General features: G+C 43.6%; 1 protein-coding gene across 3 annotated transcripts in view; it reads right to left on the bottom strand.

Moving 5' to 3' along the window:
• The window catches only part of LOC106593363 (coronin-2B), a 117,433-nt gene that overhangs the window by 18,134 nt on the left and 79,796 nt on the right, over positions 1 to 19,503 (bottom strand). For 2 of the 3 annotated variants that reach the window (XM_045708777.2, XM_045708775.2), the window contains one exon: positions 12,668 to 12,868. In XM_045708777.2, the coding sequence (XP_045564733.1) occupies positions 12,668 to 12,868 (201 nt within the window). Of the gene's footprint in view, positions 1 to 12,667; positions 12,869 to 15,539; positions 16,098 to 19,503 lie in introns of those variants that run through there. The other variant, XM_045708776.2, reaches the window with a different exon arrangement.

The following is a 19,503-nucleotide window of genomic DNA, read 5'->3' as shown; positions in this document are numbered from 1 at the left end:
ACAGTTAACACAACCCTACATATGTCAAGGTCAGAGGACACCACTGAGTAACACTAGCCATGTAAACAGTTAACACAACCCTACATATGTCAAGGTCAGAGGACACCACTGAGTAACACTAGCCATGTAAACAGTTAACACAACCCTACATATGTCAAGGTCAGAGGACACCACTGAGTAACACTAGCCATGTAAACAGTTAACACAACCCTACATATGTCAAGGTCAGAGGACACCACTGAGTAACACTAGCCATGTAAACAGTTAACACAACCCTACATATGTCAAGGTCAGAGGACACCACTGAGTAACACTAGCCATGTAAACAGTTAACACAACCCTACAAAATTGATTGGATAATTTGATGACCCCAGTCAAATAACGTCTCTTTTAAACGTTCACCCTTACAGATAAATGTTGAATTAGTGTAACTGAAGACTTGGGGTGCTAATAAACCATGATGAAAGTGTACTGATACTGTAACAATGTTATCCCCGCTGATCCTTCAATTACCAAACAAACTCAACACTTGGCTGTTAAAGTCTACAATCAACATAAACACAAAGCAGCCGAGAAATACACATTGAAGAAATAACATCATTTCCTTTGTTTAAGAACCAGGGCCAACCAAAGGATTGTTATTGCAATGTGCCTCTACGTCCACAGTGAGGCGCTGGATTAACAGACTTGGATGGATCATGGCTGAGACCTCTCAATGTTGGTCATGATGTCATGAATGTTTGATGTCACTTCAATCCACTGACCTCCTTCTTATTTCCTCAGAGACATATGGCTGAGAGCTTCAGGCCATGCCTGAGTGGAACTGGCTGTGTGTGTGTGTGTGTGTGCGTGCGTGCGTGCATGCATGCATTTCTATATTTATATATACAGTGCATTCGGAAAGTATTCAGACCACTTGACTTTTTCCATATTTTCTTACATTACTGCCTTATTCTAAAATTGATTAAATCATTTTTTCCCTCATCAATCTACACACAGTACCCCATAATGGCATTGCAAATGTATTAAAAAACTAAATCTTAAATATCACATTTACATAAGTATTCAGACCATTTACACAGTACCTTGTTGAAGCACCTTTGGCAGTGATTACAGCTTTGAGTCTTCTTGGGTATGATGCTACAAGCTTGGCACACCTGTATTTGGGGAGTTTCTCCCATTCTTCTCTGCAGATCCTCTCAAGCTCTGTCAGGTTGGATGGGGAGCGTCGCTGCACAGCTATTTTCAGGTCTCTCCAGAGATGTTCGATCGGGTTCAAGTCCAGGCTCTGGCTGGGCCACTCAAGGACATTCAGAGCCTTGTCTCGAAACCACTCCGGCGTTGTCTTGGCTATGTGCTTAGGGTCGTTGTCCTGTTGGAAGGTGAACCTTCACCACAGTCTGAGGTCCTGAGCGCTTTGGAGCAAGTTTTTTCTTCGTCATTATGGGGCATTGTGTGTAGATTGATAAGTTATTTCTGTATTTTTTTAATCAATTTAAAATAAGGCTGTAACTTAACAAAATGTGGAAAAAGTCAATGGGTCTGAATACCTTCCGAATGCACTGTATATGCTGTATTTGTGTGTGTGTGTGTGTGTGTGTGTGTGTGTGTGTGTGTGTGTGTGTGTGTGTGTGTGTGTGTGTGTGTGTGTGTGTGTGTGTGTGTGTGGTGTGTGTGTGTGTGTGTGTGTGTGTGTGTGTGTGTGTGTGTGTATGTGTGTGACAAACCAAGGCCAGCATTCATAACTTGGAGTATCCTTTTCATAGCAGAACAGATTTACAGCTAAAGTCCCTACCCAGGCTTTTCAGAAAAAGAGTCCAATCTCAAAAGCTTCCCACAGTAAAACTTTACCAACTTTAGTCAATTAGTGTGTCATTTTCTAATGTAGACTTTCTTCCAGAGATTTCTTCTATTGGCTAAACTCATCATCTCCTGTTTGATTTCCCATAGGTCCTCAATACTCAACAGACATGACAGATGTCACAGTTTTAATCAGAAATATGAATTCCTCATTAGCTGAGGGAAAGTGGGGAACACATCTGATAAAATATTAAAACAAAGCTTGATATCATTTTGTAGAAGCATATTGGGCCTCAGTGTAAGTCTTACAGGATTATGCCATTATTAAATTGGTTATGGAATTCGAAGTCTTTGAATAAAAATAAATAGAGGACAACAGGAGGGCATCAGGCAGAAGCCAGGGTGAATCTGGATCACAATTCTGAGATGGTGTGAATGAGACCTTGGGTTGAACCAGGTCCTCTGGGCATTCAGTACACTGGTTGGCTCCCTTTAAGGGTTAAAGACAAAAGACTTCCAATCAAAGACATTCTCATGATGTCATCTGGCAACAGCCACACAACGCATTATCACCAGAGACTCTCTAACACAGGGCTGTTATACCCTGCTGTGTTCACCAGAGACTCTCTAACACAGGGCTGGAGTACCCTGCTGTGTTCACCAGAGACTCTCTAACACAGGGCTGTTATACCCTGCTGTGTTCACCAGAGACTCTCTAACACAGGGCTGGAGTACCCTGCTGTGTTCACCAGAGACTCTCTAACACAGGGCTGGAGTACCCTGCTGTGTTCACCAGAGACTCTCTAACACAGGGCTGGAGTACCCTGCTGTGTTCACCAGAGACTCTCTAACACAGGGCTGGAGTACCCTGCTGTGTTCACCAGAGACTCTCTAACACAGGGCTGGAGTACCCTGCTGTGTTCACCAGAGACTCTCTAACACAGGGCTGGAGTACCCTGCTGTGTTCACCAGAGACTCTCTAACACAGGGCTGTTATACCCTGCTGTGTTCACCAGAGACTCTCTAACACAGGGCTGTTATACCCTGCTGTGTTCACCAGAGACTCTCTAACACAGGGCTGTTATACCCTGCTGCATTCACACTTAGACACACAGCAGCTCTACACACTGATAGGGAAACAAATGCACGCACACACACACACACACACACACACACACACACACACACACACACACACACACACACACACACACACACACACACACACACACACACACACACACACACACACACACACACACACACACACACTGATTGGTGAGAAACACAAACACACTATTACTTGATAAGTACATTCTTCTTATACAGGTTTACATCATGTATGTAGGACCAATACCTCAGATTCACCTGAAGGTTACATCATATCTGTAGAACCAATACCTCAGATTCATCTGAAGGTTACATAAAACTCTCAAACCGCCCCAACAGATCCACAGATGATGCAATCTCAATCTCAATCTCACTCCCACTACCCACTTTTCATTTCCACACCTGGACAAAAGGAACGCCTACATGAGAATGCTATTCATTGACTACAGCTCAGCGTTCAACACCATAGTGGCCTCAAAGCTCATCACTAAACTACGGAACCTGGGACTAAACACCTCCCTCTGCAACTGGATCCTGGACTTCCTGACGGGCTGCCCCCAGGTGGTAAGGGTAGGCAACAACACATCTGCCACGCTGATCCTCAACACAGGGCGCATGCTTAGTCCCCTCCTGTACTCCCTGTTCACCCACTACTGCGTGGCCAAGCACGACTCTAACACCATCATTAAGTTTGCTGACGACACTTAGCTGGTAGGACTGATCACCGACAACAATGAGACAGCCTATAGGGAAGAGGTCAGAGACCTGGCAGTGTGGGGCCAGGACAACAACCTCTCCCTCAATGTGAGCAATACAAAGGAGTTAATTGTGGACCACAGGAAAAGGAGGGCCGAACACGCTCCCATTCACATTGACGGGGCTGTAGTGGAGCAGGTCGAGAACTTTGCCACATCACCAACAAACTATCATGGTCCAAACACACCAAGACAGTTGTGAAGAGGGCACGACAATGCCTATTCCCCCTCAGGAGACTGAAAAGATTTGGCATTGGTCCTCAGATCGTCAAAAAGTTATACAGCTGCACCATCGAGAGCATCCTGACCGGTTGCATCACCGCCTGGTATGACAACTGCTCGGCATCTGACCATAAGGCGCTACAGAGGGTAATGCGTACAGCCCAGTACATCACTGGGGCCAAGATTTCTTCCATCCAGGACCTCTATACTAGGCGGGATCAGATGAAGGCCCCAAAAAATGTCAAAGACTCCAGTCACCCAAGTCATAGACTGTTCTCTCTGCTACCACACGGCAAGTGGTACCAGAGCGCCAAGTCTAGGTCCAAAAGGCTCCTTAACAGCTTCTATCCCCAAGCCATAAGACTCCTGAACAATTAATCAAATGGCCATCTGGACTAATCACTGGACTAGTCACTTTACTCCTACCTACATGTACAAATTACCTCAATTACCTCGACTAACCTGGACCCCTGCACATTGACTCGGTACCGGCACCCCCTGTATATAGCTTCGTTATTGTTATTTTATTGTGTTACTTTTTTTTAAACTTACGTTTATTTTTTTGTTTATTTAGTAAATATAGTACCAATTCATTCTTAAAACTGCACTGTTGTTTAAGAGCTTGTAAGTAAGCATTTCATGGTAAGGTACAAACCTGTTGTATTCGGCACATGTGACAAATACAATTTGATTTGATTTAATATCTGTAGGACCAATACCACATTTTCACCTGAAGGTTACATAATATCTGTAGGTTTAATATCTCAGTTTCACCTGAAGGTTACATAATATCTGTAGGTTTAATATCTCAGTTTCACCTGAAGGTTACATAATATCTGTAGGTTTAATATCTCAGTTTCACCTGAAGGTTACATAATATCTGTAGGTTTAATATCTCAGTTTCACCCGAAGGTTACATAATATCTGTAGGTTTAATATCTCAGTTTCACCTGAAGGTTACATAATATCTGTAGGTTTAATATCTCAGTTTCACCCGAAGGTTACATAATATCTGTAGGTTTAATATCTCAGTTTAGCCCGAAGGTTACATTATATCTGTAGGTTTAATATCTCAGTTTCACCCGAAGGTTACATAATATCTGTAGGTTTAATATCTCAGTTTCACCTGAAGGTTACATAATATCTGTAGGTTTAATATCTCAGTTTCACCCGGAGGTTACATAATATCTGTAGGTTTAATATCTCAGTTTCACCTGAAGGTTACATAATATCTGTAGGTTTAATATCTCAGTTTCACCTGAAGGTTACATAATATCTGTAGGTTTAATATCTCAGTTTCACCTGAAGGTTACATAATATCTGTAGGTTTAATATCTCAGTTTCACCTGAAGGTTACATAATATCTGTAGGTTTAATATCTCAGTTTCACCTGAAGGTTCCATAATATCTGTAGGTTTAATATCTCAGTTTCATCTCATCTACCCAGCATGGCAGTGGGATATCTCTCTCCACAACGACTGCATCTACCCAGCATGGCAGTGGGATATCTCTCTCCACAACGACTGCATCTACCCAGCATGGCAGTGGGATATCTCTCTCCACAACGACTGCATCTACCCAGCATGGCAGTGGGATATCTCTCTCCACAACGACTGCATCTACCCAGCATGGCAGTGGGATATCTCTCTCCACAACGACTGCATCTACCCAGCATGGCAGTGGGATATCTCTCTCCACAACGACTGCATCTACCCAGCATGGCAGTGGGATATCTCTCTCCACAACGACTGCATCTACCCAGCATGGCAGTGGGATATCTCTCTCCACAACGACTGCATCTACCCAGCATGGCAGTGGGATATCTCTCTCCACAACGACTGCATCTACCCAGCATGGCAGTGGGATATCTCTCTCCACAACGACTGCATCTACCCAGCATGGCAGTGGGGATATCTCTCTCCACAACGACTGCATCTACCCGCATGGCAGTGGGGATATCTCTCTCCACAACGACTGCATCTACCCAGCATGGCAGTGGGATATCTCTCTCCACAACGACTGCATCTACCCAGCATGGCAGTGGGATATCTCTCTCCACAACGACTGCATCTACCCAGCATGGCAGTGGGATATCTCTCTCCACAACGACTGCATCTACCCAGCATGGCAGTGGGATATCTCTCTCCACAACGACTGCATCTACCCAGCATGGCAGTGGGATATCTCTCTCCACAACGACTGCATCTACCCAGCATGGCAGTGGGGGTGGATTTTCCAGTGGTTAAACTGTGACTGGTGACATCATTTTGCATACCATACTTCTTCTACTCATGTTTTTTCCCTTCTTCACTGAACGAGAGTCATAGCCTCTGTATGCTATTTCCATTCCACTACTCCAGCCCTACTGTCATATAACGTATCGTATTTCCATTCCACTACTCCAGCCCTACTGTCATATAACGTATAGTATTTCCATTCCACTACTCCAGCCCTACTGTCATATAACGTATAGTATTTCCATTCCACTACTCCAGCCCTACTGTCATATAACGTATAGTATTTCCATTCCACTACTCCAGCCCTACTGTCATATAACGTATAGTATTTCCATTCCACTACTCCAGCCCTACTGTCATATAACGTATAGTATTTCCATTCCACTACTCCAGCCCTACTGTCATATAACGTATAGTATTTCCATTCCACTACTCCAGCCCTACTGTCATATAACGTATAGTATTTACATTCCACTACTCCAGCCCTACTGTCATATAACGTATAGTATTTCCATTCCACTACTCCAGCCCTACTGTCATATAACGTATAGTATTTCCATTCCACTACTCCAGCCCTACTGTCATATAACGTATAGTATTTCCTAAAACAGGGCAAAGGTCAGGTGATGCACACAATATTGTTACTGTGTGTCTGTGTGTAATGCTGTGAACATATTCATAGACTCAAAATCAACACCAGATTTTTAAGCCAATGAATAACAGCCAACAAAAGTTATTCCAACCATAACACAGAATTTTCAGACATGTGTGAAGGGATTGTGGATCAAACAGGTGGTTGTTTAGTTTTTCTTTATAGCTAGCTTAACCGTTAGATGACTATACCGTAGTCAATAACCAGAATGAATGTTGACTGAATTATTTGTTTTTTGCTTTTTAACGAAAGACAGGACCTGTTCTGACAGAAGAAGACTATTTTAATTCTACATTTCTTAACTAACTCATCAACATGCTTCTTTGAAAAGATATAGTAGCTTTTTGTAAATTCAGATGCCCAGATATTTATAAGCGTGGACACGATCAATGAGGGCACCGTCCAAAGTAGGTATGCATAAATCATCAGATACATTTTTACATGATTTGGAAAAGAATAATAATAATAATAATAATAATAATAATAACTTGGTTTTACCTGCATTAAGTAACCATTTCAGTTCAACAAAAGCTTTCTGCAGGGCAATAAAGACAGATTAAAGCTCTGATAGAGTCTGGTCAGCTGTGGGGGCAATAGCATGCACCACAGTGTCATCTGCATACAGGTGACATTTTTTTTTCTTCTTCTCCAGATAAACAAATACTGTTAATGTAAATAGTGAAAAGAACAGGACCAAGAATCAATCCCTGTGGGACACTCTATGTTAAATCCAGAAAACCTGATTTAACACCATCAGTATATACACACTGTATTCTGTCCTTTAATATAGTTTCAAACCAGCCTGGTCATGATCAATTGATGAAAGCCTTTGAATAAGTAATGCGCAATCCACAGTGTTGAAGGCTTTAGACAGGTCAATAAAAAGGTCTGCACAATGTTTTTTCTCATCCAAACAATTAAGAACATAATTTAAAACCAAAGAAGTATCAGAGATGGTGCTATGACCTGGTCTGGAACCTGACTCCTGTACATTTAGAATACATTTCATAGTTATAAAATAATCTTTGCTAGGCAATAGAGTTTGGAAATGAGGCTATAATTATTTAGGTCATACGGGTCAACACATTTGTGAAGGGGGAGTATATGAGCCACCTTCCAGACCCTGTGGATGGTACTAGAAATAAATGTAGGGTTAAAAATATGTGTTGAAGATTCTGCAATCAGACGAGCAGAAAGCTGCTTTGAGGAGGGCTGTGAAAGTAGCCCAAGTCTTACACCGAAACACATGAGCCAATTATGAGGCAATCGAACAGATAAAAGCCATGAGCTCAGCCAGATGAATTACAACACAGTAAGCTGAATGACTCTGGATACCCATGACAAAAGAGCCATTGATGCCTGATCCAAGTGAAAGCTGTAGAATGCTTTGGGACCATGACAGGGACAGGGTGGGGCATGCTAGGTAGTGTAGTATAACTTGGCATGAGGTGGAAAGAGAGGGACCATGGCAATAAAGAATGGAAGATCTTGGAGGAGAGCGGTATTGTTCATAGCTTGTCCCCTCAAAGACCATCGTTCATGGAAGTGCCAAGTCAACTAACGGCAATGAGAAATCCCTCAAAACTTTTAATATGGTATTAATACGATATATCTGCAACATTTTAATTGAGTGGCTTTCATATTTCACCATATTTCACGTGGTGAAAATGCAGAAACTGATGAAACTCTGAGAAACTCTCCCATTCAATAAATAGCTGTAAAATACTAGAGCAGAAAATTCCCCACAGTGGTTTTCTATTATAGTGTGTGTCCCACCCATTTCATTCCTATAACTGCTTTTCCTAATTAGAATATTGGTTCCGCATAGATGTATATTTACACCCTGTAGCAGCTGCAGATCTTCTTGTACCCTGGATTGGACTCTATTCCACTACTTCAAATGAAACATCAATTGGGGAAATGTAAACTGTAACTGCTTTAGTTGATTGGAGCATAGTGCTGCCACACCAAAGCTGGGCTTTAAGTCACTCATGGAACATATACTGTATGTTTACAGAGAGTTGCTTTGGATAACAGCATCTTGCTGAATTACCATATCAAGGCCTGAACTCAGATGTGCACTGCCCTCTGGTAACAGTTTGATTTGGCCTGCACTCAGGATAAAAGGCTTTGCAGCCAGAAGCAGTGGAAATATCTTGGCAAAGTCTGTCTTGAAGAGACAGGACTCAGTAAATAGTAGTTGGTCTTTTATATCCCAGGGTGCAGATGGGTTTCATACTATTTACAGCCATTCGGGCTAATAACCATTTTGATTAGTCTCAAAGAGAGGATGTGATTGAGTACAAACATCTACTTAAACGATGATGCCAGAGAAGCCAGTGTTTGGAGGATATATTGGCACAGGTGTTATTAGGCCAGAGATGAAGTCGAGGGCCGGCAAACCGTGTCAATATCCTCCAAACTCCTGCTTCAAGGGCATTATCACATTTATACAACATTCAAATAATGATTGACATATTTTCATAAAAATACTTTTTTAAATTAATTTATTCATATTGTTTCATCCTTCCACGAGATATATCCCCAACACAAATCTATGGTTGCTCCCCAAACGGGCTGGTCCTTCGTTCTATCGGTTCGGTTGCCAGAGACGCGACCCAGTAGATAAGTATTTTTGTTCTAAATCTATGGACGCGACTCAGTCGTTTGTTCTAAATGTTCTGTTGCCATGATGGCTGGCAACGTTCTTATCCCTTGCTTGCTAACTAGCCAACTTTTGCTACCACAGTCACATCAAACAGTGTGGCCAGAATAACAACAAAGTAGCCGCATTTGCATTTGTTTAAGCTGTTTTCTCGTGATTGTTTTTGGGATACATCCATAACAATGAGCTAATGATGTGAGATTTCACCTGGCATAGAACATTTTCTCTCTTGCCAGGGAGATCACTTCAAACTGAAGCTGGATTTACAGAAAACTAGCTGCATTTTGTGTTTTTCTATTGACATTTGTTCGTATACATCCCTAAAAATTGGTCTGATTCATGATTTCGACTGGCTGAGGAAAGCTGCCAGCTTGTCTGTCTCGTCCCGACTCCCGACACGTTCAGTACCATAGGACACCTGGAGGTCAAATTTCTATATTGAAACAATGTTGCAAATGTCGGCGAGACAGACAGCAAGGTTATTACAGATCTCTGCTGTTGAACACCAAATGTTAGTCTAAAAGAAATGTGAGATAACGTCTAGATGCTTTTTATAGTGGAGATCAAGTTTATAACTTCCCTGCCTGGGCTGATGAGACATACTGGTGTGCAAAAGAGCAAAAAAAGTCAATAAAAACAATATGGTGATGAGGTAGGTAGTTGGATGGGGTATGTACAGCTGCAGCGATCGGTTAGCTGCTCAGACAGCTGATGCTTAAAGTTAGTGAGGGAGATATAAGTCTCCAACTTCAGCGATTTTTGCAATTCGTTCCAGTCATTGGCAACAGAGAACTGGAAGGAAAGGCGGCCAACGAGGTGTTGGCTTTGGCGATGATCAGTGAGATATATCTGATGGAGCGCGTGCTACGGGTGGGTGTTGTTATCGTGACCAGTGAGCTGAGATAAGGTGGGGCTTTACCTAGCAAATACTTATAGATGACCTGGAGCCAGTGGGACTGGCGTCGAATATGTAGTGAGGGCCAGCCAACGAGAGCATTCAGGTCACAGTGGTGGGTGGTATATGGGGCTTTGGTGACAAAACGGATGGCACTGATAGACTGCATCCAATTGATTGAGTAGGGTATTGGAGGCTATTTTGTAAATGACATCGCCGAAGTCGAGGATCGGTAGGATGGTCAGTTTTACGAGGGTATGTTTGGCAGCGTGAGTGAAGGAGGCTTTGTTGCGAAATAGGAAGCCGATTCTAGATTTAATTTAGGATTGGAGATGCTTAATATATACAATCACACAACACAGTATTATCATAACTTCACGTTAAACCTAAAGGTGAGTGTTTAAAGATCTCCAGAAAAGGTTTGCTTTGTAGAACAGTAAAACATAAATATCATATGTCATCCAAATGTATTTCCAGTAATCACTGGAATCATTAATGAAAACCAGACTCCTCTTCAGGTAAAATCAACATTTTCCCACCACAGTCCATACTTTTAAGGTCTTTGAAAGCTACACATTTTCCATTACAACAATGTCCTTCAAGATATTTAAGTGCAAGTCTTGCGTACCATTGTTAGCTACATTGTTGGATTTGGTATCTGGTTGAGGAGTATGAAGTTGGCACTGGTCGTTACAGGGTTAGGGTTGGAACTGGTCGTTACAGGGTTAGGGTTGGAACTGGTCTTTACAGGGTTAGGGTTGGAACTGGTCGTTACAGGGTTAGGGTTGGAACTGGTCTTTACAGGGTTAGGGTTGGAACTGGTCGTTACAGGGTTAGGGTTGGAACTGGTCGTTACAGGGTTAGGGTTGGAACTGGTCGTTACAGGGTTAGGGTTGGAACTGGTCTTTACAGGGTTAGGGTTGGAACTGGTCTTTACAGGGTTAGGGTTGGAACTGGTCTTTACAGGGTTAGGGTTGGAACTGGTCTTTACAGGGTTAGGGTTGGAACTGGTTGTTACAGGGTTAGGGTTGGCACTGGTCTTTACAGGGTTAGGGTTGGAACTGGTCTTTATAGGGTTAGGCTTAGGGTTGGAACTGGTCTTTACAGGGTTAGGGTTGGAACTGGTTGTTACAGGGTTAGGGTTGGAACTGGTCGTTACAGGCTTAGGGTTGGCACTGGTCTTTACAGGGTTAGGGTTGGAACTGGTCTTTACAGGGTTAGGGTTGGAACTGGTCTTTACAGGGTTAGGGTTGGAACTGGTCATTACAGGGTTAGGGTTGGCACGGGTCTTTACAGGGTTAGGGTTGGAACTGGTCGTTACAGGGTTAGGGTTGGAACTGGTCTTTACAGGGTTAGGGTTGGAACTGGTCTTTACAGGGTTAGGGTTGGAAATGGTCTTTACAGGGTTAGGCTTAGGGTTGGAACTGGTCGTTACAGGGTTAGGGTTGGAACTGGTCGTTACAGGGTTAGGGTTGGAACTGGTCTTTACAGGGTTAGGGTTGGAACTGGTTGTTACAGGGTTAGGGTTGGAACTGGTCTTACAGGGTTAGGGTTGGAACTGGTCTTACAGGGTTAGGGTTGGAACTGGTCTTTACAGGGTTAGGGTTGGAACTGGTCTTTACAGGGTTAGGGTTGGAACTGGTTGTTACAGGGTTAGGGTTGGAACTGGTCTTACAGGGTTAGGGTTGGAACTGGTTGTTACAGGGTTAGGGTTGGAACTGGTCTTACAGGGTTAGGGTTGGAACTGGTTGTTACAGGGTTAGGGTTGGAACTGGTCGTTACAGGGTTAGGGTTGGAACTGGTCTTACAGGGTTAGGGTTGGAACTGGTCGTTACAGGGTTAGGGTTGGAACTGGTATTACAGGGTTAGGGTTGGAACTGGTCTTTACAGGGTTAGGGTTGGAACTGGTCTTTACAGGGTTAGGGTTGGAACTGGTCTTTACAGGGTTAGGGTTGGCACTGGTCTTTACAGGGTTAGGGTTGGAACTGGTTGTTACAGGGTTAGGGTTGGAACTGGTCTTACAGGGTTAGGGTTGGAACTGGTCTTTACAGGGTTAGGGTTGGAACTGATCGTTACAGGGTTATATTAGAAGTCAATGACACCTCACCACATGTGTGGTGATCGTTATTACGTAAAATGGCTGCCGTGGCACCACCCAAATGGGTGCTATACATTGGTGGTGGAAGGAGTGAAAGAATGTCATGTGCTTTGACTTTGAGAAAAGGACAACCTAAAGTGCAAAAATACGAATCATTCTCAGAGTAGATGTTTCAGAGAGATATGCAGCCCAGAGAACGTAATGCCTCACTGTTGGCCTGCTGCCATGGTTACCTGGGAGACAGGGATAACGATAAAGGACCCTCCACCGGCACTCTCCGTGACGATGGCCAGGAACTTGGCATTGACGGCACAGAAGTGGTTGTCATGGACGTTCTTGGTGATGGGAATGCCGTCAAAGCAGTGCTCTCGGTTGGCCACTTTGCCGTAGACGTTTCGAAACTTGGAGCTTCGGTATGTCGGACGCCATGACATCTGATGGAGAAGAAATAGAGAGATATTAAAGAGGGAGGTTCAGAAAGGAGTTTCTGCAATACCAGCACTGGGCTATATTGAAGGCACCAGTTAGTTGCTGTTTTATCATGTTCAATGTGCTGACATGGTGGTTTTCTGGTTAATGTATATGCTGGTTAATGTCAGCTGTTTAGTTGACAGGTTAGTGGGCATTCATGGTTAATAGCTTAGATCAACCGGCTGGTTGAACATAATTGGATTATTTTAGATTTAGGGAAAAAAACACAAAATGATCATACCACATTAGAGTATTAAAGGAAAACGCCACCAAAAAACTATATTTTGGTATTTTGGTCCATTGTTGAAATAGTCCCAAAATGTTTTGATTGTCAGCAATCAACTTTCAAAATATAGAAATCATCTCTGTGTGATGCATTTTGTATCACATGACGCAAAAAACATCATCATATGGTGAAGATTTCTGTATTTTGAAAGTTATATATCTTGAAAAATTGATTGCTGACAGGTAAAACATTTTGGGACAACGTCAACAATGGACTAATGAAACAAACACCAAAATATCGTTTTTGGGTGGATTTCTCCTTTAACTTTGAGATTACTGTTCTAAAATCCCTAGAGAAACCCCCATTAGTAAAGATATTAAAGAGGAGTGTTGCTTTCTTCAAAATCCCTTCTGTCCGCCCCTGTAGTTCAGAGGAATTTTGTCAGTACTGTCATGGTAATTCAAATCCCATGTTAGTCAGAGTGTGAAATGTTTGCAGTGTGGCAAACGTTCAATGCCACAAGAAACTATTTCACATAAAATAGTGAGTAAGTAAATAATGATAGACAAGAGCAGTCCCTCACAAGTGATTTGAGTCTGAAATCACCAACTACTAACAAGGAGGCGGCTCCATGAAATGATTCCTCTCTGACACGTATGTCCTGGGCTTGGACCCACCAAGTGGTTGACTCCATCATAAAAACACTCAAACCACTTCTTTTGTTTGTCGTTACCCACAAGCATGTACTGACCAAATTCCTGCCTTGCAGCGTGAGATACATCTATCTTCTGGGTCACACTAGACCTAATCACAGGTGTAGAGCTGGATGGCCCTTAGACACTGATCCAAGGCCAGTTTTGAGGTTTGTCCCACTAATGATTGATGATACATCAGGGATGGTGAATAGATCCTAGGTTTGTGGTAAAGGGGAACTTCTGCTTGCAGACAGCGGCAGGTAGCCTAGTGGTTAGAGCATTGGGCCAGTAACTGAAAGATCGCTGGATCGAATCCCCGAGCTGACAAGATAAAAATCTGTTGTTCTGCCCCTGAACAAGGCAGTTAACCCACTGTTAGTCTGTCATTGTAAATACAAATTTGTTCTTAACTGACTTGCCTGGTTAAATACATATATTTAAAAAAAACCAGACAGGAAGTCCTTCTGGAAAGGAGATTTATGACACTGTCAGATCAGTGACAAGATGACATCACCACAGCCACAATTCAGCATTGTTCAAGGGTGGGAACAGTCACAGTGCTGTGTGCAAATAGAGACGTCCCTGTTGCCATGCTGCTATGGTCTCTTCCTGTCCTACAGACTACAGTACATCTGGTCTTCAGCCGGTGGAGACCAAGCGGTGCACACAATCCAGTTAGCACACCCATCCCTCCCACAGGCAGACCAGTAATCACTCTCACCCATCCCACCCACAGGCAGACCAGTAATCACTCTCACCCATCCCACCCACAGGCAGACCAGTAATCACTCTCACCCATCCCACCCACAGGCAGACCAGTAATCACTCTCACCCATCCCACCCACAGGCAGACCAGTAATCACTCTCACCCATCCCACCCACAGGCAGACCAGTAATCACTCCCACCCACAGGCAGACCAGTAATCACTTTGTCGTGGGGGTGGAGGTGAAGGAGTGTGGCACGGCATTGATATAGCTGGAGCTCGACATGTCCACAGACAGCCGCTGTCACAGCACTTTTTGTACTCCCGAGATTCTCACCTCTGAGTGCTGTGGGAGTAGTCTGGTACTCATTCCACTCACTGCACATCTCAATTCCTTTCCTTCCTCGTTTACCTCCCTCCTTCCTCTCAAAAAGCAGAGTTAAAGAAGCTACCCCCTAGAATGACTGAGCATAATGCTTAGCTTGTTAAAGTATTAATGTGAAACAGCAGAACAGCAGGAAGAGGCCTCAGGGCAGCAGAGAAAGAGCACTGGCATTGAGTTCTCACCACAAGGACACTCATTCATTTGTCACCAGTGGACGGCACGCGGGACTGCGTACGTTGCTCTCTGTCTCACTGACAGCGCAGTGAGACTAAAGCATGGTGTCTCTCAGCTCAAGTCATGGCAGGGTGTCCCCATGCTAGCCATAGTCTACACCTAACTCGTCACCATCTAACTGTATATGTGATCCATCCATCTCATAACCCCAGGAGATGGTTATGACAGCCTTGAAAGGACAGGAAATACCCCCCAACTCACACACACACACACACACACACACACACACACACACACACACACACACACACACACACACACACACACACACACACACACACACACACACACACACACACACACACACACACACACACACACACACAGCCAGCCATAGTATATCTGAATTACTCTGCGAAAACAGTCTCCTCAGTGAAACCAATATCTTACCTTAGTGCTGAGTAGAGTAGTGACACTACAACCACGATCTGTCAGGCCCCTCCTCCCTTTTATAGACCGGCTGCAGTCTGCCAGTTTCTCCTAGCTTCTCCACGATACATCCAGTCAACCGGCCTACTATGCTCCGCTCACTCTCATCTGTTTCTCTCCTCCCCTCTTCTTACCCCGTCTCTCCTCTTTCTCCCTTCAGGTCCTCTCCTCCTCCTATGAGCTACCCCTCCCTCTCTCCTGCTCCCTCTCAGCCCCAGACCAGACAGCTGCATGCAGCCCTGGAGCAGCAGTTAATGCTCCCTCTATTCCTCTCACTGCTCTGTCCTCCTCTAGATGTGGGCTGCACCACTCACTCTCTCTTCCCCTCTCTCTCTCCTGCTCCCTCTATTCCTCTCACTGCTCTGTACTCCTCTAGATGTGGGCTGCACCACTCACTCACTGTCTCTTCCCCTCCCTCTATCCCTCTCACTGCTCTGTCCTCCTCTAGATGTGGGCTGCACCACTCACTCTCTCTTCCCCTCCCTCTATCCCTCTCACTGCTCTGTACTCCTCTAGATGTGGGCTGCACCACTTACTCTCTCTTCCCCTCCCTCTATCCCTCTCACTGCTCTGTCCTCCTCTAGATGTGGGCTGCACCACTTACTCTCTCTTCCCCTCCCTCTATTCCTCTCACTGCTCTGTACTCCTCTAGATGTGGGCTGCACCACTCACTCTCTCTCCCCCTCTCTCTCTCTCTATCCTCTTACTCTCTCTCCTTCCCTCTCTATATACATCCATCTATCTCTCTTTCTCGCTGTGTCTCACTGTGGCAGACCTATCACTAGCTGGGACTGTAGATAGCTGTTGATAACTATTGAAAGACGTTCTTGGTCTTGGATACTTCATACTCTCTTGTTTGCAAATAGAGAGGTCTACGACTATACAGAGTATAAATGTTTCCCTACTCATGTTTCCCTACGCATGTTTCCCTATTCATGTTTCCCTACGCATGTTTCTTTATGCGTGTTTCCCTATGCACGTTTCCTATGCACGTTTCCCTTTGCATGTTTCCCTACGCATGTTTCCCTACGCATGTTTCCCTATGTCTGTTTCCCTACGCATGTTTCCCTATGTCTGTTTCCCTACGCATGTTTCCCTATGTCTGTTTCCCTAGGCATGTTTCCCTATGTCTGTTTCCCTACGCATGTTTCCCTATGTCTGTTTCCCTACGCATGTTTCCCTATGTCTGTTTCCCTACGCATGTTTCCCTACGTCTGTTTCCCTACGCATGTTTCCCTATGTCTGTTTCCCTACGCATGTTTCCCTATGTCTGTTTCCCTACGCATGTTTCCCTATTCATGTTTCCCTACACATGTTTCTTTATGCGTGTTTCCCTATGCACGTTTCCTATGCATGTTTCCCTATGTCTGTTTCCCTACGCATGTTTCCCTACGCATGTTTCCCTATGTCTGTTTCCCTACGCATGTTTCCCTATGTCTGTTTCCCTACGCATGTTTCCCTACGCATGTTTCCCTATGTCTGTTTCCCTACGCATGTTTCCCTATGTCTGTTTCCCTACGCATGTTTCCCTATTCATGTTTCCCTACACATGTTTCTTTATGCATGTTTCCCATGCATGTTTCCCTATGTCTGTTTCCCTACGCATGTTTCCCGATGTCTGTTTCCCTACGCATGTTTCCCTATATCTGTTTCCCTACGCATGTTTCCCTATGTCTGTTTCCCTACGCATGTTTCCCTATGTCTGTTTCCCTACGCATGTTTCCCTATGTCTGTTTCCCTACGCATGTTTCCCTATGTCTGTTTCCCTACGCATGTTTCCCTATGTCTGTTTCCCTACGCATGTTTCCCTATGTCTGTTTCCCTACGCATGTTTCCCTATGTCTGTTTCCCTACGCATGTTTTTCTGCCTTTGTTCCCTGGCTTTCTTCTCGAAGTTGAATTGTATGTATTTTCACTTGAATGTCCAGTGGGAACTTGGGTCAATATTTGGTCTGTGATAACACCATGAGGAGAAGTAGGGGACATATTCCAACCATATTGTGTTTTCATCCATTTACATTTCCTGCAAATGGGTGTTGTGAGTCACTCAAGGTCCTACCAAGCAAAAAGGCAGTAACTGCTCATTTGGTCGAAAATGAGTTAATGTCGTTTTTGCAACGTTAAATACACGCTTAATCATGTGGACATGTATCCTGCCTCTATTGTATTGTGTTTTGGAGAAAATGGGAGTCATGTTAGCAGTAACTGGATAAAGTTACTGTGAAGCCAAGGTAAATAAAAGCCATTTTTCTCAGTTCCACGCTATGAGCAGTTACTGCCTTTTTGCCTGGTAAGGCAGCGTAGTGCTATTGAACAATGGGGACAGAAGAGGTGAGGGGTGCTATTTCTGCTGTGAAAAGTGAGCAAACTTTTCCGTGCTAAGCTGTTTGGGTGTCATAATCATAATCCAGTAGGAATACAATCAATCTTTTGTGTGAAACATCTGTGATAAGTACTGTCGTTCCAAACATCTCAACCGTAGCAGCTTTCACAAAAGCCCATGTTTTCCTTCCAGGAGATTGCTCTGATTGGGATTTAGTGAAACTAGTCAGGAGGTAAGTTTGGGTCTGTACGCAGTAAAAGGTCATTGCTGGGCAGAGAGAGAGAGCGAGAGAGCGTGAGAGAGAGTGAGCGAGAGAGAGACAGAGAGAGAGAAAGAGAGAGAGAGTGAGATAGAGAGAGACAGAGAGAGAGAAAGAGAGAGAGAGTGAGATAGAGAGAGACAGAGAGAGAGAAAGAGAGAGAGAGTGAGATAGAGAGTGTGTATAGTGTGTTTTTGTTGCATTTGTGCGTCTTTTCTCTTCTGCCCTAACGCCTGAGTGGAGCTCAAAGAGAGCTTGGACCCAGCAGCCCTTGGTCTCCCACCGCCCGCCTCCTTGGAATCTTAAGACCCTCCTGGCTATTACCCAGAACCCCCTGTGGCTCCATCCCTCTCTCTGCCCCTCCCCTCACTCCCTTCCTCCCCTTTCTTCTCCTCCCTCCTTCTTCATCCCTGCTCTCCTCACAGGCCTTACAACCCTCTTTCCCATACTGAAGTTCCCCCATTTGATAATGTGCATTCTTCCCAGTCTGACATCAAATCAAATCAAATTCTATTGGTCACATACACATATTTAGCAGATGTTATTTGTCAACAAAGTACTGTAATAAAGAGTACCTAGTCATTAAATACAACAGACTACTGTAATAAAGAAGTATCTAGCCATTAAATATAATGGAGTACTGTAATAAAGAGTGCCTAGTCATTAAATACAACAGATTACTATAATATAGAGTACCTAGTCATTAAATATAACGGAGTACCATAATACAAAGTACCTAGTGATTAAATACAACAGATTACTCTAATACAGAGTACCTAGTCATTAAATACAACAGATTACTCTAATACAGAGTACCTAGTCATTAAATACAACAGATCACTGTAATAAAGAGTACCTAGTCATTAAATACATACAGATTACTCTAATACAGAGTACCTAATCATTAAATATAACAGATCACTGTAATAAAGAGTACCTAGTCATTAAATACATACAGATTACTCTAATACAGAGTACCTAATCATTAAATACATACAGATTACTCTAATACAGAGTACCTAATCATTAAATACAACAGATCACTGTAATAAAGAGTACCTAGTCATTAAATACAACAGATCACTGTAATACAGAGTACCTAGTCATTAAATACATACAGATTACTCTAATACAGAGTACCTAGTCATTAAATATAACAGATCCAAATGGAGATTTCGATTATATTTCTGACAAGATGGATGACTTATAAGATGGGTATTGGAAGACCTCCAGTATAGGATTCCCACAGCTTCACAGTGGGTTTTTGTCTTGGCTTTGTTCTGTTGTGTTTATGTGTGTGTGTGTGTGTGTGTGTGTGTGTGTGTGTGTGTGTGTGTGTGTGT

The sequence above is a fragment of the Salmo salar genome, chromosome 26 (genome assembly GCF_965601325.2).
Source record: "Salmo salar chromosome 26, fSalSal1, whole genome shotgun sequence".
NCBI lineage: Eukaryota > Metazoa > Chordata > Actinopteri > Salmoniformes > Salmonidae > Salmo > Salmo salar.
Note: the sequence above shows the minus strand (reverse complement) of the source record. Positions and strands in the feature narration are given on the sequence as shown.